Source organism: Ursus arctos, chromosome Y (assembly GCF_023065955.2).
Source record: "Ursus arctos isolate Adak ecotype North America chromosome Y, UrsArc2.0, whole genome shotgun sequence".
Lineage (NCBI taxonomy): Eukaryota > Metazoa > Chordata > Mammalia > Carnivora > Ursidae > Ursus > Ursus arctos.
This window is the reverse complement of record NC_079874.1, coordinates 22,985,697-23,008,006: the sequence shown is the minus strand read 5'-3', so window position 1 is coordinate 23,008,006 and position 22,310 is coordinate 22,985,697. Positions and strand designations below refer to the sequence as shown.

At 37.4% G+C, this 22,310-nt stretch overlaps 1 protein-coding gene across 9 annotated transcripts in view; it reads left to right on the top strand.

Annotated features, from left to right (window-relative positions):
• The window catches only part of LOC113249831 (protein WWC3-like), a 250,805-nt gene that overhangs the window by 175,956 nt on the left and 52,539 nt on the right, over positions 1–22,310 (top strand). For all 9 annotated transcript variants that reach the window (XM_057315432.1, XM_048213624.2, XM_048213623.2 and 6 more), the window contains 4 exons: positions 2,727–2,876; positions 5,483–5,556; positions 7,156–7,398; positions 21,219–21,308. In XM_057315432.1, coding sequence (XP_057171415.1) covers positions 2,727–2,876; positions 5,483–5,556; positions 7,156–7,398; positions 21,219–21,308 — 557 coding nt within the window. The remainder of the gene's footprint in view (positions 1–2,726; positions 2,877–5,482; positions 5,557–7,155; positions 7,399–21,218; positions 21,309–22,310) is intronic.

The window sequence follows — 22,310 nt, the reverse complement described above, 5'->3', positions numbered from 1 at the left end:
GGTCCATATTTACAATGGAATATTTCTCAGCTATCAGAAAGAATGAGTTCTCAACATTTGCTGCAACATGGATGGCACTGGAAGAGATAATGCTAAGTGAAATAAGTCAAGCTGAGAAAGACAACTATCATATGATTTCTCTCATCTATGGAACATAAGAACTAGGTTGATCAGTAGGGGAAGAAAGGGATAAGATAGGGGTGGTAATCAGAAGGGGGAATGAAACATGAGAGACTATGGACTCTGAGAAACAATCTGAGGGTCTCAGAGGGGAGGGGGGTTGGGGATTGGGATAGACCGGTGATGGGTAGTAAGGAGGGCACGTATTGCATGGTGCACTGGGTGTTATACGCAACTAATGAATCATCGAGCCTTACATCGGAAACCTAGGATTACTGTATGGTGACTAAAATAATATAATAAAAAAAATCATTAAAAAAAATAAAATAAAAATAGAAACGCCAGGTGATGGGTATTAAGGAGGGCACGTGTGGTGATGAGCACTGGGTGTTATATGCAACTAATGAATTATTGAGCATTACGTCAAAAACTAATGATGTACTATATGTTGGTTAACCTGAACATAATAAAAAAAAGTCTAAGGAAAAATTTGAAGAAAAACTAAAGCAAATCTACAAAACTATATATGAACAAAATGAAAATGTGGACAGACATATAGAAATGATAAAAAGGAACTATGATAAATGATAAAAAGAGTAACAGAATATTACATACTAAGAATGAAAAGTATGCAAATAAAATTGAGAAAAAAGTTCCATATGATAGCGTCAGAGTTTAAGATATTTACAAATAAGTTTAACTCTGGAGGTAAAAATGAAAACTACAATACATTGTTGAGAAAAATAAAACACATTAATAATTAAGGTTATCCCGTGTTTATGAATTTGAAGAGGTAATATTAAGAGGACTATATTAGTCATAGGATGTGTAGATTCAATGCAGTCTTTATCAAACCTCCAGAAATAGAAAAAACCGTCTTTAAATTCATGTGGAGTTTCAAAGGACTGTAAAATAACAAAAACATTTTGAAAAAGAAAAAGATGGAAGAACTTAACACTTCCTGATATCAAAGCTTACTACAAAGCTACTATTACCAAACTGTGTGCTAGTGGTATAAGCTCAACTTTATTTTTTATGCGTGGATATCCAGTTTTCCCAACTTCATTTGTGGAACAGGCTGTCTTTTCTCCTTGGTCTTGGCTCTCCTTCTCTCTGGTCTTGGCTCTCTTACTGTAAATCAATTAACTATGTGAGACTTTATATATAAAGACAGCGTGTTCAACAAATGATGTTGGGAAAACTGGATTTCCACACATAAAAAATAAAGTTGAGCCAGCTCAGCAGGGTGTCTGCTTCTCCTTTGCCACTCCCCTGCTTGTGCTTGCTTGCTCTCTAAAATAAACAAACAAACAAATAAAATCTTTAAAAAATAGAAAATATCCTGTGAAATATATAAAGAATGTAGAAATCTTTTACATTGTTGTTGAATGTAAAATGGTACAGCCATTCTGGAAAACAGTTTGACAGTGTTTCAAAAAATTAAGCATAGTTTTTCTGTATGATGTAGCAATTTTACTGGTTAAGTATTTTCCCTGAATTGAAAACAAGTATTGAAAGAAATATTTATGGATGAATACTCATGTAGGTTTATTTGCAATAGTGAAAGACACAGTTTGAGTACACCAAATGATGAATGTGTAAATAAAATGTGGTTTATGCATACAATGGAATATTAGTCATTCATAAAAAGGAACAAAGTGTTGTTACATGCTACTGTGTACATGCCTCAAAAACATTATGCTAATTGAAAGGAGCCAGATGCAAGTTGTTTGAATTTGTGTCTACATTTATCTGAAATATTCATAATAATTAATCAACAGACAAAAATGGGGACTGGTTGTTGTTTAAAGATGGGGATTGGTGAATGAGACGGTCTACTCAGAGTTACGAATTTTATTTTGGGATGATGAAAATGTTTTACAACTGGCTAGAAGTAGTACAATATAGCTATTGTACGAACCCACAGAATGGCTCAGTTTAAAACTGTTACATATGTATGATATGAATTTGTACTCAATTTTTAAAAGTATATAAGCAGGGGCGCCTGGGTGGCACAGCGGTTAAGCATCTGCCTTCGGCTCAGGGCGTGATCCCGGCGTTATGGGATCGAGCCCCACATCAGGCTCCTCTGCTATGAGCCTGCTTCTTCCTCTCCCACTCCCCCTGCTTGTGTTCCCTCTCTCGCTGGCTGTCTCTATCCTGTCGAATAAATAAATAAAATCTTTAAAAAATAAAAAATAAATAAAAGTACATAAGCATAATCTTGTGTTGTTTTCAAGTTCTTTTTAGTTTCTCTATGAAGATCTCCAGGGAGGATGTTAGTGTTAGCAGTTTTTTCCTATTGTCATTCACCGTTTTCCCTAAGAAACATAAAGGTTTTAAAAACTGGTAAAAATGCTACCACAATTACTTGTCATTTTACTCACAATTTACCACCTTTATTCAATCACTAAATAAATTACTAGGAATTTTTTATTAAAGGTGAGATAGTGGAAAACGTTTCTTATTTTTAAATCTAATGAGAATGGGGAATGTGGGGGGTCACCTCTCCAGCAATAAAGTTGGAGACCTAGAACAGAAGTGAAATGACTGCTGAAGAGAAATATTGCACATCTATTCAAATAGTTTGTTTCACTATATTACAGAGCCTGGCTAAGCTTACCGATGGTTTCAAGAATTACTGCTTTATTACTGACCCTCTACAAGATTTTCCTCACAATGCTGGCCCACTTTTAGAATCTTGTTTGCCTCAAAAGTTTTGTGATGCTGGATCTCAGACTGACATCATTGGACAGGTATGCTTGGTAAGGGACAAGAAATGAGTGTGCTGAGAGAGAAAAGGGCTTATTTTGTGTTTGCCATAAGTAATTTTGTTTCATTTTTCATTTTAGAAATATTTTGTTTCTTATGCACTTAAGTTCAAAAACAAAGTATTGTATCTGATAGCCACTTGTGAAAGTTCAGTGATATGGATGCAATTGAATTGCTAACCATCTTTATCCTTGCGATCTGGATTTTTAAAAAAATGGCAGAATCCTTTTCAGAGTTGAGTTTAAGTGTCTTTTCAATGGACATGACTTTTCAATGGACAGATTGGCAAGCTGTTTCTGTAAGGACCAGATATAAATATTTTAGGCTTTGTACAGATGCAGTTTCTGTCAACTGTTCAAGTCTAAAAGTGGATATATATACTAGATAAACATTTGTGGCTATTTTCCTATAAAACTTTAAAAATAGGTGGCAGATTCCATTTTGCAACTTGGCCATGATTGATTGATCATTGACTTAGAACAGTGATAGCTGTGACACTCTAGTTTGTACTTTCATAGCATTTATTATTATTCTAAAAGAATGTCAGGATATAGACCTGAATTAAAATTAATTTTGTTCCAGAGTTGGAAAAATTGCCAAAATCCCTTTTCATAATTTGTGAACCCTTGAGTTAACCAACAATTCATCATCACCATTTAAAACAGGATTATATTTAAAAATATTACTTCTGTAGTATCACCAAATGAAATTTGCTATTTATTGCCAAATGGAAAGCCAGTGGCACTGCCTTCCTCCCCTTCTTTGTAGGGGTTATTAAATAAACATGAGGTATCAGTAAATTAAAAAAAATATCTTGATAAAATATTGAAAGAAGAGTTAGGGTTTTAAATAATTACCTAATATTTTGAAATTTTACCAAATATTAGCTCTTTAGGAAATGTAATATGGTAAATAATGACTATGTCTTACGTTTGGTGGAACAACCTAATTTCATTTTTCTCAATATTGTTCTTAAACATACACTTTTTGTTTTCAACCGTATGTAGTCATACATTTAAAGAAGATGATCATTATCAGGGCCCCTGGGTGGCTCAGTCAGTTAAGCATCCAACTCTTGGTTTTGGCTCAGTTCACGATCATGGGGTCATGAGATTGAGCCCTGTGTTGGGCTCCATGATGGCATCCTTGCTGGCTGTGGAGACTGGTTAAGATTTTTTTCTTTCCCTCTACCCTTCTTCACTCTCTCTTTCTTACAAAAAGAGAAATAAAAATTTAAAAACATAAAGAAAATGGTCATTCTTTGTAGCCTATAGAGAAGAATCTGTAACTCAGAAGTATGTCCAGCATTTTTTCAAAAGTTTTTGAAGTAAGACTGATTGAATTCTCTTAATAAATAATTGGTTCTTGTCACAAGATTAGAACTAGAATGTAGATATTCCTAACTAGTTTGGGGAGAAGTGGGTAACATCAAAACCACTGTAACGATTCAAATATAATGTCCTAAAAATATGTGGGGTGAAGCTTGTTATGCAGTTGTAATAACTGCAGAAGTAAATTATCTTTTTTTAAATTTCTTTCTTAAAAGTTATTTTCTTTTTTACTATTATTATGTTATGTTAGTCACCATCCAATACATCCTTAGTTTTTGATGTAGTGTTCCATGATTCATTGTTTTTGTATAACACCCAGTGCACCACGCAATACGTGCCCTACTTAATACCCGTCACTGGGCTAGCCCAATCCCCCATCCCCCTTCCCCTCTGAAGTCCTCAGAGTGTTTCCCAGAGTCCATAGTCTGTCATGGTTCATTCCCCCTCCTGTTGACCCCCCACTTTCTTTATCCCTTTTTTCTACTGATCTCCCTGCTATTTCTTATGTTCCACAAATGAGAGAAACCATATGATAATTGTCTTTCTCTGCTTGACGTATTTCACTTAGCATAATCTCCTCCAGTCTCATCCATGTTGCTGCAAATGTTGGGTAATTTCTTGACGGCTGAGTAATATTCCATTATATATTTGGACCACATCTTCTTTATCCATTCGTCTGTTGAAGGGCATCTCAGCTCCTTCCACAATTTAGCTATTGTGGACAGTGCTACTATGAATATTGGGGAGCATATGGTCCTTCTCATCACTACGTCTGTATCTTTGGAATAAATACCCAGTAGTGCAATGGCTGGATCATAGGGTAGCTCAATTTTTAACTTTTTGAGGAACCTCCACACTGTTTTCCAAAGTGGCTGTACCAACTTGTATTCCCGCCAACTGTGTAAGAAGGTTCCAAAAAATAGGATTCTATTCATGTTTGTATCAACTTTTAGTAAATTATTTCCTTTCTCTTCAAACTCAATTGTTATTTTACGGAATACCGAAATAGATTAATATATTTCCACTGGGGGAAAAATCCAACTGTTGAGGTAAAACAAAGCTCCTATTCCAAACCCCTCAGCTCAGAGGTTGTAACAGATATAATTTAGTGCTTTTTCTTCTGTAACTTTCAAAAATCGACACTGAAAGAGAAATAAAAAGAATATTTTTAATTGTTGCTAAAAATTTAACTGAATTTATTATTTTGAAAAACTTTTTTTTTTAATCTCCATTTTCATTCTTCCTTCTATTCCTGAAAGTTTGGCAGTGATGACAAAACAAATGTTGTAGACCAAATCAGACTTAGTTGGCAATATGAGGAAGCCAGAAAGAGGTAAGAATTACTTTAAACGTTTTGCCTTCTGCTTACTTACTTTTTCCAATGGAGAGAAATTTAACATAGTTTGGTATAGTTTACCTAAAGTTTTATCAGAATGAAGTGTATGATATAATATAAAATAATGGATTGCCATTTGTGTTTAGCTACTTCATACATATGACAAAATATGAAATGCATTTAAAATGTGAAATTCAAAATATTGGTAACAATTGTAAAGATTTCATTCAATAAGAATACAGACTTTTCACCTTTGCTTGTGACATTTAATTCTTTCTAACAAAAAGAAACAAGATCTCCTGCTATCCCTTCTGACCTAGTATTTAAAATGTCTTCTAAACAAAAATATTTGTGTGGCTTTTTCCATTAAACTATTGAGCCACATATGTAAAAGCAAAATGGTTTAATTTAAATTGGTCTGAGGGACTGAACAATCCTTCAGGAGAGATTCTTGGAGGAAAGGGAGAAGGTAGGGATGGAAAGAGGGAGTTCTGAACCAGCCACAGGGATAAGGAGAAATTTGCTTAGGACTCTTTATTCTTACATTGTCAAACTACTTTCGCTTTCCTAGTCCTCATTTAGAGAATTTACCTATTTTACATTTTTAAAAATTCATTATTTTTAACTGTATTTATTGTTCTGTTTTATAACATTTAAATTCAATTATTTAACATATACTGTATTACTGGTTTCTGAGGTAGAGGTCTGTGATTCATCAGTCTCATATCACACCCACTTCTCATTCCATCATGTGCCTCTCACCCAGTTACCCCTCACCACCCTCTTCTCCAGCAACACTCAGCTTGTTTGCTGTGATTAAGTCTCTTACATGGTTTGTCTCCCTGTCTGGTTTTATCTTCTTTTATTTTTTCCTCTCTTCCCCTATGATCCTTAGTTTTGTTTCTTAAATTGCACATATGAGTGAGATTGTATATTTGTCTTTCTCTGACTGCCTTCTTTCAGTTATCATAATACCCTCTACCTCCATTCACGTTATTGCAAATGGTAAGATTTCATCCTTTCTGATGGCAATATTGCATTGTGTGTGTGTGCGTGTGTGTATAGACCACATCTTCTTTATCCATTCATCTGTCAATGAACATCTGGGCTCTTTCCATAATTTGGCTAATGTGGACATTGCTGCTATGAACATTGGGGTGCATGTGTCCATTCAGATCACTACATTTGTGTCTTTGGGGTAAATACCTAGTAGTGCAAATGCTGGGTTGTAGGGTAGAGCTATTTTCTACATTTTTGTATATGTTCTTTATCAAATAGAGGAAGTTTCCCTCTATTCCTAGTTTAATGACAGTTTTTATGACTATTAAATGAGTATTGAATTTTGTCAGATGCTTTTCTGTATCTATGGATATAATAACATGATATTTATTTTCAGTCTGGTCATATGTGGATTCCATTAATTGATTTTCTAATACTAAACCTGCCTTGCATACCTGGGGTAAACTCGGTTATTGTTGTGCAGTTCTTTATGTACTATATTGAATTCAGTTTCCTAATACTTAACTGAGGATTTTTGCTCAGTATTCTGAAGATAATTTTTTTTAAGTTTGTGGTTTTTATTTCTATGTCTTGCAGAGTCTCGACAATCCAGCAGCAGCTAGCCCAGCTTGAGAACGAGTCGTGGCCAGGCCTGGCCGAGGCCGACAAGGACCGGCTGCAGCTCCTCAAGGAGAAGGAAACCCTGCTTCAAGAGCTGCAGCTCATCATTCAGCAGAGGAGGCCGGTGGAAGACGTGGCCCGGCTGGAGGAGGAGAGGAGGCGCCTGGAGGAGGAGATCCAGCGAGCCCAGGCCACGTCGGTGCAGGGCACCACGGAAAGGTGGGCCAGCTTGTGAGGTTTCAGGAGCAAACAGGACTCAGCTTCGGGGGAAGAACCAACTGGGAAAGCTAACTGGGAGAATTTGCACAAGATTTCAGATTGGTCCTGGGTCTTATTTTTATTCAGGGTATCTGTTGCCTGGAATGTTTCCTTGCCACATAGAAAGAAGGCAGAATGTGAAGGGAACATGTGCCTTTCCTTCTGTGGGAGGTGTAGCTCTGCCCAGGGCTTCTGAGGTTCCTACTTTGTGTTCAGAAGCAGGAGGGGATGGATTGAGGGAAGATAGGAATCCCTATTCCTTCCTAGTATAGGGGGCTGCTGCAGCTGTGATGTTCTTGGCCTGATGGAGGCAGGCCTGTTTCTCTGTGCACCTCCATTCATTTGATGCCTGCTTGAAGAAAAGAAGTATGGGGCCCTAAGGTAGGAGGTATTCCCTGGGGATAGGCTGAGGGCTATTAGAGAGACCTGCAGGGTAGCCAGAAGAAAGTGACCAAGGTAGACATCTTAAGAGGGCTGAGATGTGCCAGTTGCGTGACTAGCCTCAGTCATTGCATATCTCCACTTCAGTGCCCTCATTGTCAAGTGCAAAGTTGGAGTTAGGCATATAGATCCTTGTCCTGCAGTCTGCTACTGGCTGATGACACTCCACAAGCATTCTAGAGAATGTGCACCAGGTGGAGAACTCATACCCTAGGTGGTCTTTCAGTATCTGTTCTGTTAAGACTTAATGGCATACTTTTTTTTTTTTGTACGACACTCATGTTAGGTTGTTGCAGGCATTTATGTGAAATGCTAATATTCGAGAGAGAACTCCAGGGCTGTATTGTGAGAGTTTATCCTACAAAATATTCCCTAAAACTAACTATTATAAAAAGGCTGATAAAAAATACCCAGAGCTATCAAAAAGAAATTTCTTAAACATTGAAATACTTTTTGCTTTCAGCCACAATTTAAAGACATTTTTTTGAATTATACTATTTAAGGTAAATAAAAACGGTATATTAGACTTTGTGTTCTTAATCTGCTACCTTTTAAAATACTCCGTTTCTTACCAGTGGTTCTCAGTATTTTTTGAAGTGCTGTCCCTTTGAAATAGGACATGAGTCATCTATTTCTATGGTTCAGACCTGGCTGGCCACTTTTCTGCCTGTACATCATATGTCTTTCTCTTTCTACTGAAAAAAAATGTGTGAAGAAGTGCGTCAAATATTTAAGATTTCAATTTTTAATAGAACAGTGGACTAGAAATTATAGTCTGTGTATGTACTAGTAAAATGTAAATGGCTTACATTTCAGACAGTTTTTATCTCTTTCAATTCTTGGACTGACTTTATGTGATACTTCCCACCTATATTTTGTAATGAATTTACATTTTAGCCTGTACAATTTTTAGATTAACTAGCATACATTTAGATGTCTCTCTCTTTCTGAAATGGACCTGCTCAATAGAGTGATAAGTGTAACATATATATACAATAGGTAAAGTCTTCTAAATTTTTTCCACTAATAGTGAAATAGTCTGAAAATCTAAACACAATTAAAAACAATCTAAAATTGTGCTGCACATACAAATGTGAATGTATACGTATATGTATATGTATACACATATATAAACATGTATGTGTGTATGTAAATGGAGAGAAATGGAGTAAATTGATGAATTCCATAATAGGGATTGAAAATCCTACCCTGCAATCAACAATACTGCCCCTTCAATTAGAACTGAATTTATAATCTGTTAACTTGCAACTTCAGACAATAGAAAAGGTTGGATAGGTATATATACAAAAGTGTCTAGAAAAAAAGCAGTTACATTGAGTTTAAGTAAATTCCCTATAAAAAAACATTTTGATGCTGGTTGATGTTTACTGTATGGCTGTATTTTTATGAATTAATACTGTCCCACTGGTTGTAAAAGTGTAGTATAGAGAGTTGTTTCAATCTTCAGGGGCGCCTAGGTAGCTCAATTGGTTAAGTGTCCAACCCTTGGGTTGGACCCAGGTCATGATCTCAGGGTCCTGGGATCAAGCCCTACATGGGCTCCACAGTTAGCAGGGAGTCTGATCTTCCCTCTCCCTCTGTTCTTCCACAGACTCTTCCCCCTGAAATAAATAAATAAATAAATAAATAAATAAATAAATAAATAAATAAAATAAAATCTTTTAAAAAAATTAGTTCAGAAGTCCAGTGAGAGGAATAGTTTGGACTTTCTCTCCCCCCTTCACTGTACTTTAAAGAGAGAATTTTTGAGGATACTTTTCTGGAAAAGCCTTAGGTAAGAACTTAACTACAGCATAAAGTCTGGAAAATGTCATTATTAAAGGAAGCCCAACAGAATTTTACCAGAGGAGGTAATGTAGTGACTGGTAATATGCGTGACTTTGAGTTCAGGCAGACTTGACCAGATTGATTTAACGTGCATAGCAAGTTAGTTTTACTGTTTTGAGTATCGGTTTCCTTATCTGTAAAATGGGATTAAGGTCAATGGAATAGTAATAAAGTACAGAGTGATAGACATTACTGTAAACTCTCAATGGTAACATGCTTCTCGAAAATTTTTATAAATTTTTTAGTTAAGGTATATTGACATATGACATTATGTTAGTTTCAGGTGTACAACATATGATTCCGTATTTGTATATATTGTAAAATGATCACCAGCAACAAGTCCAGTCAACATGTTACTTGTTATAAAAGCATTTTTTCTTCTGATGAGAACTTTTAAGGTGTACTCTGTTAGCAAGTTTCAAATATGCAGTGCTGTATATTACATAACCACGACTTATTCATTTATAACTGTAGCTTTGTATCTTTTTACCCCTTTCATCCATTTTGCCCATCTAACTGTGAACCACACCAATCTGCTTTTTTGTGTCTGTGAATTTGGTCTTTTTGTTTGTTTGCTTGCTTCTTTTTACATTCTATGTGTAACATAATACCGTCTTTGTCTTTCTCTGACTTATTTCACTTAGCCTGATGCCCTCAAAGTCCATGCATGTTGTTGCAAAAGCCGTTATTGGTATTGTTACATTTATTATCTTTTATGTACCTATTCTAGGTATTTACATTGCGGTTACCATAAAGTTTACATATAACAACTTGTATTTATACCAATCTTTTTTAAGTAGATAACAATATGAGATTGAAAATATTTTAAAGCTCCACATTTTCTCTCTGAATTTTATGTTTTTATATCACATATTTCATCTTTTATCCTGTCTACCCTCTCAGTAATTATATTGTATAGTTATTTTTACTACTTTTCTCTTTTAACCTTTATAGTAGCTTTATAACTGATTAACCCACTGCCTTTAGAGCCTTTAGCCTTTACCTGGGCAATTTATACTTTGCTATGTTTTTATTGCTGAGTAGTACCCTTTCTTTTCAGCTTGAAGAAGTCCCTTTAACATTTCATGTAAAGCCAGTTTCTTTATCCTTCCTTCAATTCTGAATTATAGCTTGCCCTGGTAGGTATTCTTGGTTAGTTAGAAGTTTTTTTTGTTTTTTCCTTTCAGAACTTTGAATATGTTGTGTTACCCCTGTCTGGCTTGCAGAGTTTCTCCTAAAAAATCTGCTGATAGTCAGATAGGGTTCCTATGTATATAAGGTGGTTTTGTTTGTTTTTCTTTTGCTGCTTTTAATAATATTTGTCTTTAACTTTTAACATTTTAAGTACAACCTGTCTTGGTGTGGATGTCTTTGGGTTCATCTTCTTTGGAACTATGCTTCCTGGATCTCAAGGTTTGTTTCCTTCCCCAGGTTAGGGGAGTTTTCATCTATTCTTTTTTAAATAAATTTTCTTCCTCTGTCTTTGTTCTCCATCTTGGAGCCCTATAACACAAATGTTAATCCACTTGATGTTGTCCCGTAAGTCCTCACTATCTTCACCTTTTTTTATGCTTACTTTTCTTTTTGCGGCTCTGATTGTGTGAGCTCTGCAGTTCTTGAGACAGAATTCCCCAGGTTTCTTCTACCTCACCTAGCTGTTGTAGTGTATTTTTCAGTTCAGTTATTGTATTCTTTTTGTCTTTGGCTCTTTCTTACACTTTCTATCTCTTTGTTAAAGTTCTCACTGTTTTCAACCATTCTTTTCCCCAAGTTCAATGAGCACTTCCATGACCATCACTTTGAACTCTTGACCAGGTAAATTACTTATTCTGTCTCATTACAGTTTTTTATCTCGCTCTTTCCTTTGGAACATATTCCTCTGTTTCTTCATTTTTCTTGACTTTCTGTCATGGTGTCTATGCAGATGAAGCAGCCAACCTTCCCGGTCTTGAAGGAGTGCCCTGTGTAGCATGAACAGTAGAATTCAGCAATGCCCCACATCTTGGTTGTCTGTCAGCCCTTCGTGATTGTCCAATGGTCTATTTGTCCCTTCATAAACTCACAATTGTTCAGTGTGCCAAGACCCGCCAGCATCTCAAAGTAGGCAGATCTCAGAGATTACTGAGATTTGTGCTCACTGGAAGCCAGGCGCAGATAACACATCTTAAAGTATGCAATACATGGAGTTCTGTAGGAGCAGAAGCATAAGCCAGGCTGTTTCCCAGAACAGGAGACCTGGAGGTGTCCCCTGGGTGAAAGTCATAAAAATCAGGTTTCCAGATGCGCAAACAAGCTCCTTTCTGGCATATTCTGGCCTCTCTTCCAAGAGAGCGACTGTATAGGGCCCTAGAAACCTGAAGCCCGCCCCTCGAGCCGATGTTTCAGGACAAGCAAACAAGCTTTTTACATAGAAGGACTTGGTGGTGTTTCAGTCTGGTTGCTGTGCAATGTCCTGTGGGTTGTTCTAGCCAAGAACTATCTCTCTGATTGTTATTGCCCTATGGGATCCAGGAATACAAGACTCTCTCTCTGGCCACTGGACAAGGCATTCAAGGGATGTCCTCTGGGCAGCAGACACGTGGAAAAGGTCCCCTCTGAGAGATTTTGGTGCTCTGGAGTGGGCAAGGGAGAGCTCAAAGACACAACTTCCAAGGTCTCTGGAAATGTTTATAGTCTGCCTATAGGGGCATGTCTATTAGAACACTGACTCTCAGACTGCAGCTGTGATGATACAGTTTCTCAGAGAGACTGAAGATATGTTTCAGTCTGCTACCTGTGTGGTGTCTATGTAGGGCCCTGGAGGTGGTGGTCAGCCAAGAACTGTCTCTGTTACAGTCCTGTGGGATCCAGCATAAAAACTTCCTCAGCCTCAAGAGCCAGATAACAAAGAGTTGTCCCCTGGGAGCAACCACAAAAACTGGGTCACCAGGCTTGTGTAAAAGCTTCCTTCTGGGAGTTGTTACTGCTATGTAGCCTGGCAGCAAAAAGCACAAAGATGGAAACTACTGAAAATGAATAAAGGAAGAGGAAAAAAAAATTAAAGGAAAAAAGAAATTTATAAAGAACTTAAGAAGAAAAAGGGAAAAATAAAAGATGTCCTTTCATTCCCTTTCATTCCCAGTTTAAGCAAGGCAGAGAAAACACAGTTACACAGGAAGACAGAGATAACACAGGGAACTGGGAAGGCAGAGGGGCATAGCCTCCTATCTCCAGACTAACCAAATAGGCCCTGCCCCTCACACCAACCCTTTAAAATTAACTGAGTCTGGACACTTTTCAAAGGGCTGCTTCTGTGGAGCCATGAGAAAGGTGAGTATATGTGTGAACTCTTTAAGTGCTGTTCCTCAGTGCCCACAATACTCATAGATATAAACCCCACTGGTTTTCAAAGATATGTTTTGGGGCCTTTTTTCTCACAAATACATCTTACATTTTGGGTCCCTGATGTAAGGTGCAAACCCTTCATTCTTTGAGGAGAAGCTCTGGGATTTGAGTTCCTTCTCTGTTGTGGGTCAGTGTGCACAGGGAGATAGGCGTTTATTAGTCAGATTGTGCCTCAGCTTCTCCTACCTAGTTTGATGTTGTTTCCCTTTTGTTTGCCCAATGTGAACAGCTTACTTATTAGTTTTTAGAGTATATTGTTCCATATGTAGCTAGATTTGGTATTTGTACAAAAGGTGTTAGATGCACGATCTTTCTAACTGACCATTGTGAACCGGATAATTGTAATTGTGCATTTTTGTAACATAATGTGTCTCTTGTGGTATGACATAAAAACTTACTATAACTTAAGAATTAGCTTTTAAAAGCTATTTTTACTTTATAGCAACAGTAGATTACTAAAAACGTTTCCCCTAAATTTTAAAATATTACACGTAAATGGAAATATTATGGATAAATGGATTCTCTAAAAGCCTTTATTTGGTAGAATTTACTATTACAGCATTTTTGAAGTTTTTCTTTCTATAATATTTTTACAGTATTAAAATTACTATTTTTAAAAATTTATAAAAAATTTATTAAATGATAAAAACATCCTCATTATATGTTAAAGAACTTAGAAAAACTGTGAAAAATAATAGTTTTCTAAAAAGCATATTTTTTTACTTTTTTCTGTGTATTCTTCCAGACTTTTCTTTTTTATCGTTTTTCTTATTATAATAATATTTTTTTGTTATGTTAGTCACCATACAGTACATCCCTGGTTTTTTATGTAAATTTCCATGATTCAGGTTGTGTATAACACCCAGTGCACCATGCAATACGTGCCCTCCTTACTACCCATCACTGGCCTATCCCATTCCCCCACCTCCCTCCCTCTGAAGCCCTCAGTTTGTTTCTCAGAGTCCATAGTCTCTCATGGTTCATTCCCCTTTCTGATTACCCCCCCTTTCTTTATCCCATTGTTCTCCTACCAATCTTCCTAGTTCTTATGTTCCATAGATGAGACAAACCATAAGATAATTGTCTTTCTCTGTTTGACTTATTTCACTTAGCATTATCTCCTCCAGTGCCGTCCATGTTGCAGCAAATGTTGAGAATTCGTTCTTTCTGATAGCTGAGTAATATTCCATTGTATATATGGACCACAACTTCTTAATCCAGTCATCTGTTGCAGGGCATCTCGGCTCCTTCCACGATTTAGCTATTGTGGACAGAGCTGCTGTGAACATTGGGGTGCATATGGCCCTTCTCTTCACTACGTCTGTATCTTTGGGGTAAATACCCAGTAGTGCAATGGCTGGATCATAGGGTAGCTCAATTTTTAACTTTTTAAGGGACCTCCACACTGTTTTCCAGAGTGGAAACTGTACTAACTTGCATTCCCACCAACAATGTAGGAGGGATCCCCTTTCTCCACATCCTCTCCAACAATGGTTGTTTCTTGCCTTGTCAATTTTTGCCATTCTAACTGGTATAAGGTGGTATCTCAATGTGGTTTTGATTTGAATTTCCTTGATGGCTAATGATTTTGAACATTTTTTCATGTGTCTGTTAGCCATTTGTATGTCTTCATTGGAAATGGTCTGTTCATATCTTCTGCCCATTTTTTGATTTGTTTATTTGTTTCTCGTTTATTGAGTCTGAGAAGTTCTTTGTAGAACATAGATACCAGTCTTTTATCTGTAATGTCTTTTGCAAATATCTTCTCCCATTCCATGGGCTGCCTCTTAGTTTTTTTGACTGTTTCCTTGGCTGTGCAGAAGCTCTTTATCTTGATGAAGTCCCACAAGTTCATTTTATCTTTGGTTCTCTTGCCTTTGGGGATGTATCATGAAAAAGGTTGCTTTGGCCAATGTCGTAGAGGTTGCTGCCTATGGATTTTGATGGATTCCTGTCTCACATCAAGGTCTTTCATCTTTCATCCATTTGGAGTTTATCTTTGTGTATGGTGTGAGAGAGTGGTCAGGTTTCATTCTTTGCATGTAGCTGTCGAATTTTCCCAGCACCATTTATTGAAGAGACTGTCTTTTTTCCACTGTGTGTATTTTCCTGCTTTATCAAAGATTAGTTGCCGAAAGAGCCGAGGGTCCCTTTCTGGGTTCTCTATTCTGTTCCATTGGTCTATGTGTCTGCTTTTGTGCCAGTACCACGCTGTCTTTGTGATCACAGCTTTGTAGTACAGCTCGAAATCCGGCATTGTGATGCCCCCAGCTTTGTTTTTCCTTTTCAGCAGTTCCTTGGCTATTCGGGGCCTTTTCTGGTTCCATACAATTTAAGGACTATTTGTACCAGATCTTTGAAAAATGTTATTGGTATTTTGATCGGGATAGCATTGAAAGTGTAGATTGCTCTGGGTAGCATGGACATTTTAACTATGTTAATTCTTCCGATCCATGAGCATGGAATATCTTTCCATCTTTTGGTGTCTTCCTCAATGTCTTTCAAGAGTGATTTATAGTTTCTAGAATATAGGTCCTTTACGTCTCTGGTTAAATTAATTCCAAGGTAACGTATGGTTTTTGGTGCTATTGTAAATGGGGTGGATTCCCTAATTTCTTTTTCTTCAGTCTCATTGTTCGTGTATAGAAATGCAACTGATTTCTGAGCATTGGTTTTGTATCCCACCACATTACTGAATTGCTCTGTAACTTCTAATAGTTTGGGAGTGGATTCTTTTGGGTTTTCCATATAGAGTATCATGGCATCTGCGAAGAGAGACATTTTGACTTCTTCTTTGCCGATTAGGATACCTTTTATCCCTTTTTGTTGTCTGATTGCTGTTGCAAGGACTTCTAGTACTATGTTGAATAATAGTGGCGAGAGTGGGCATCCTTGTCGTGTTCCTGATCTTAAGGGAAAGACTTCCAGCTTTTCCCCATTGAGAATGATATTTGCTGTAGGCTTTTCATAGATGGCTTTTATGAGATTGAGGAATGTACTCTCTATCCCTACACTCTGAAGGGTTTTAATCAGGAAAGGATGCTGTATTTTGTCAAATGCTTTTTCTGCATCTATTGAGAGAATCATATGATTCTTGGCTTTTTTCTTGTTGATATAATCTATCACACTGATCGATTTGCGAATGTTGAACCACGCTTGCATCCCAGGGATGAATCCCACTTGGTTATGAAGGACAATCCTTTTAATGTACTGTTGGATTCTATTAGCTAGGATCTTGTTGAGAATTTTGGCATCCATATTCTTGAGGGATAGCAGTCTGAAATTCTCCTTTTTGGTGGGGTCTTTTCCTGGTTTGGGGATCAAGGTAATATTGGCCTCATAGAATGAGTTTTGTAGTTTTCCTTCTGTTTCTATTTTTTGAAATAGCTTTAGGAGAATAGTATTATTTCTTCTTTGAATGTTTGGTAGAATTCCCCAGGGAATCCAACTGGCCCTGGAGTTTTGTTTTTTGGAAGGATTTTAATCACTGTTTCAGTATCTTCATCATTAATTGGTCTATTTAAAAAATCAATTTCTTCCTGTTTCAGAATTGGTAGTTTATAGGTTTCCAGGAAGGCCTCCATCTCTCCCAGGTTGCTTAATTTATTGGCATAAAGATGTTGATAAATGTTTCTAATATTCCTTCCTATTTCAATGATGTTGGTTGTGACCTCTCCCTTTTCATTCATAATTTTATTAATTTGGGTCCTTTCTCTATTCTTTTGGATAAGTCTTGCCAGCGGTTTATCTATTTTATTTATTCTTTGAAATAACCAGCTTCTAGATCTGTTGATCTGCTCTACTGTGCTCCTTGTTTCTAATTCGTTGATCTCTGCTCTAATTTTGATAAACTGCTTTCTCATGCATGGATTAGGCCTGTTCTTCTGTTTCAGCACCAGCTTCTTGAGGTGAGAATATAAAAACTGCATTTTAGATATTTCTATTCTTTTGAGTGAGGCTTGGATGGCTATGTATTTTCCCCTTAGGACTGCCTTTGCAGTGTCCCATAGGTTTTGGACCATTGTGTTTTCATTCTCGTTGGTCTCCATAAATTGTTTAAATTGATTTTTGATTTCCTGGTTTATCCAATCATTCTTGAGCAGAATGGTTCTTAGTCTCCAAGTGTTTGAGTTCCTTCCAAATTTTTCCTTGTGGTTGAGTTCCAATTTCAGAGCGTTGTGGTCTGAGAGTATGCAGGGAATAAGTACAGTCTTTTGGTATCAGTTGAGACCTGTTTTGTGACTCAGAACATGGTCTATTCTTGAGAGTGTTCCATGGGCATTAGAATAGAATGAGTATTCTTTTGTCCTGGGGTGTAGTGTGCTATATGTATCTATGAGGTCCAACTCGTCTAGTACGGCATTCAAAGCTCTTGTTTCTTTGTTCATTTTCTGCTTAGGTGATCTGTCTATTGCTGATAGTGGACTGTTGATGTCCCCTACTATTTAGTGTATTTTTATCTATATGTCTGTTTATGTGGTTAAGAGTTGGCTTGTGTATCTTCCTGCTTCCCTGTTGGGGGCATATATATTTATAATTGTCATATCCACTTGTTGGATACATCCTTGAAGAATAATATAGTGCCCTTCTGTGTCTAACTATAGTCTTTAGTTTAAAATCCAATCTATCTGATATGAGAAATGCTACCCCAGGTTTCTTTTGAGGTCCATTGGCATAAAAGATGGTATTCCATCCCTTTACTTTCAGTCTGAATGTATCTTTAGGTTCAAAATGAGTCTCTTGTAGACAGCAAATGGATGGGTCATATCTTTTTATCCAATCTGCAACCCTGTTTTGTTTTATGGGAGCATTTAAGCCATTTACATTGAGACTGATTATTCAGAGATAGAATTTTAATGATGCCATGTTGCCAGTAAAGTCTTTGTTTCTATACATTGTGACTTTCTGTTCTGTATCACTCTTGGGTCCTTTTTACTTTTATAGAACCCCCCTTAATATCTCCTGTAGGGCTGGTTTTGTGGTTATGAAATTGGTCAATGACTGGCAATTCTGGAAGGTCTTTATTTCTCCATCCATTCTGAATGGCAGCCTTGCTGGATAAAGGATTCTTGGCTGCATGTTTTTCTCTGAAAGAGCTTTTAAAATGCCCCCCAACCCTTTCTCTCATTTCAGGTCTGTGTAGACAGGTGTGACGTAATTCTGATACCTTTGCCTTGGTACGTGAGAAATTTCTTTGCCCTGGCTGCTTTCAACACTGTATCCTTGGATCTGATATTTGCGCTTTGCACTAAGATGTGAGGTGGCCTAGGTTTGTCGTGGTTGAGCTTGGGGGAGGTCCTCTCTGCCTCTTGGACACGAATGCTTGTTTCCTTTGCTAGATTAGGGAAGTTTTCAGCTACAATTTGTTCAAATATCTCTTCTAGACCTCCCTTTTTCTCAACCCCCTCGGGGATGCCGATGATTCTGACATTGGAACGTTTCATTGAGTCTGTAATCTCCCGTAATGTACATTCTCGAGATTGGATTTTTTTGAGCCAAGTTCCTATTTTAGCTTTCTCTTCTACTAACACATCCTCCAATTCATTAATTCGTTCTTCTGCCTCATTCACCCTGGCCGTCAGAGCATCTAGTTTTGACTGCATTTGATTCATAGCATTTTTCATTTCTGCCAGATTCGCTCTCATTTTTCCCCTTAGAGATGTTATTTTCTCGTTATCATTTTCCTTAATATTTTTTTCAAGTCTACACATCTACTTGACCATTGTTACTCTGAAGTCCATTTCTGAATATTTGATTATATCCATATCCATTAGTTTTGTGGCAGATGCCACAGACTCATTGTCTTTTCTTTGCTAGGGGGATTTCTCCTCATCATTCTGATGAGGAGAGGTTGCGGGGTTGTCCAGAGCCCAAATTATTGACCAGGACTCATGCAGTGTGCTCGTGTTTTATAGGGACTGTAGGGATGTGGGCTTCTTGATTTTTCAACCTGCCTTCTGGGGGAGGGGCCTGCCACACCAATACTCAGGCAACCCTGTTTGGGTAGAGTCTCCTGTCCCCTGAGAGGGGGGATGGGGATGGGAACACTGTGAGCTGGTATTTCCAGGCTTTTGTTTTCTGGCGGCTTTCCCTGGCAGTTTTCTGTGGCTCTTCTGAGAGTCAGAGCAGCAGTGGCTGAATCCCAGCCTCTGTCTCAGAGCAGAGATATCGCAGTTCGCTCTCCCCTGAGCTCTTCTGGCCTTTTTAACTCTGTTTCTGTTGGTGCTGCTAAACCCTACAGCGTCCCAGGATATGTGCCCCACAGCTCGCACCCCAGCCCTCACTTCCAGGGCCGGCGCCTCTCTGTCCTTTGTGTTTCTAACACCCCCAGCTGCCATCCACCCCCGCGAGCTCCGGAGCTCCGTTTCAGTGTGGTTCGTGCGCACTCCAGAGCTCTGGTTTTTAGACTGGTTGCGCACGTTCCCTGGGTCACAGTCTCAGTCTGCTCTCTCCCTGGTTCAGGTCCTCCAGTCCTCCCATTCCCCAGTGCAGGTGGCTACCGCTTCCTGGCACCCGAACACAGCAGCTCCCTCCCCCTTCCATTTATGTTCCGATATCTGAGTGCAGCTTCATGGCTTCCCGCTTCGTACCTCAATACTCAGTGCTGGAGATGTTCATTTGTAGAGATCCAGATGTATCTTCCTGCGTCTCAGGCTGATTCTGTGGGTGTTTAGGATGGTCTGGTACCTATCCAGCTCGACTCAGGGGACCGGCTGAAAAAGGGGACCCCCGCTCCTCTGCCATCTTAACTCCTCTCCTTCTAAAAAGCATATTAAGAAGAGTGGTATTGTTTTACAGTTTTATGTTTAATGTCTGACTTACGGGTTGTTAATGATATATCATTTTGATTAATATACGAACAAAATCTGGCTCCATACAGATATGTTGGTGAGATATTGAGCCTTGGTGTGTGCCTGTAATGGTCTCCGGGATCCAAGTGTGGTCCTTGGTCACACTTGGAAAACCACTGTTGTAATATATGCTATTCAAATTTAAAATTCGTCATGTACTGTATCTTGTTAAAGAGGTGTTTTACTAGCTAAAAGTAAAAAAGGTGGTTCCTCCCTGACTAATTTTTGTAACAGAGTACTGTGTTTCATTAAAGACAAAAGGAGTTCTGCATGGAAACATTTTGAAATTCTGTTTGCATCTAAGAGAAACAAAGAAATGATAGAATTTATGTATATTGTTTAAGCTTTAAAGTACCTCGCAGTGGTTATGTCTTCCATATTCTACATTGGTTGTCTATTACTTTGCATAGCAGTAATAGCCAAAATTTTTTGAAACTCTGGCTTCTGCCAGAGTCCATCTTCTTCTGGTTTCCTCTCACTGGGGATACAGAAAGCTACTGTTTTAAGGATTCTTACCACTGGCCATATTCAAAATACCATCATTTTGAATTTTGAGTGTTTTATTGTAAAGGCAAGAGCATTCATTCATTCTATGCCATCCAGCAATTATTTCTTGAATGCCTATATGTGCTGGACTCTAGGCGATGCATTTTCCACAGTGGAGGAAATATGTCATTTTAGAGAATCATAAAGTGGAAAAAAGTAGAAGAAAAAAATTACCTCCAAATTCACGCCCCAGGGGACAGGTGTAGTTGCTATTTTGTTTTATTTGATTGCAGTTTTTAAAATTCTGTTGACTTTCGGTATTAGCACTGCATTTATTTTTGCCTAGACAAGAAACAAGGACAAGAAAATAAGATTTGTTCCAAGGAAGTTCAGTAGATTTATATATGTTCTCCATTTGGACTCACCTTCTAGGTTCCCATCCACATCTCTGTCCACCTCTGTCTGTCCATTCTGTCTTCATCTACTTACCACTCATCCATCTGCACTCATCCATCCTCTATCCAGCCATTCACCACCCAACTAACTTATATAGTGGATCAGATATCACTGTTCAGGATTATAGGGATATAGTCTGAAACACGACATAAACAGTCTCTGTTATCTCTGAGTTTATGACCTGTACATTGTTTTAGGATTGATAGTCATTCAAACTTCAATCACTTTTGGGGAATTTATACTTGAATTTCTTGTTATGGAAAAATATACTCACTACCTTTGAAATCCACCAATGGACTGTTTTCTTACCTACAGGATTCTACTTCGGGAAAAAAAAAATTGTCTGCTTATACAGCTGGAAGAGGCTTCCCGCTTAACATCCTATCTCCAGTCTCAGTTAAAAAGGTAGATTACTTTCAAAGAGAAAGGTATATTTAATTTCACTGTTATAAAGACAAGTCCATGAAATTCGTAATTCCCTTTAGTTTAGATTTTATTGTACCATAACTTGGGAACTGAAGTAGTATGAACACAAAATGTCAAAGTGGATACATTATATTTTTAGAACAAACTGTTAAGGTATGATTAAAGGAATATGAACTGAATTTCGCTTTACAATAACAAATGTGAAGTCACATTTCTCTAAAGATTTTTATAATTAGGTAACAGCTAAAGAAGTATAACATGCATCTAAATCTATGCACAGGTACATTCTTATTTTTTATTTTAAAAATGATATGAATATTTTAAATGTAAGTAGGGTTTGGATGCACCATTAAAGGCTACGTTTTCAAATACTGTATTCTGAGGCATATTAAGAGCTTATATATATATTTTTTCAGAATATACTCTTAATGCCAGGAGATAGGAACTGTTATTATTCTAGGGACCAGTGAGAAAATAGGATCTCCAGAGGTCAAATAATGGCCAAATGTCATTAGCTAGTACATGTTTGAGTCAGGAATTCAACTTAGGCAGTAATATTCTAGAGTTCTTCATTTTAATCATTGCTGTAATTGAAAATGTGCTATGTGCTAAACATGTTATTTTTGGGGTCACAGACCCTAAAGTCAAAGTAATTTAAGGAATTAGTAAAATTTAGTGTTTTTTTTTTTCCAACAGTAGAGATAAATGGTTTTGTGTGGAATTAGGCAACAGCAAGGAAAGGTTGGCTTCTGTTTTTCCCAATTCAGTAATGTCTTCAGTTTTTTCAGTTTTATTACAAGTTGCTGAGTAACAAACATTTTTCATCTTTTAATTTTGAAATAGGAAAGGGATGGCATTCAGCATTTTATTGGCAATCAATATATTTTGGTACCAGCCTGGAATGTTAATATTTCTCTAAAGCACAATACGGTTTGATGGATTTATTAATAAATTAGCTATTTTCTTAAAAAAATGCAGTTG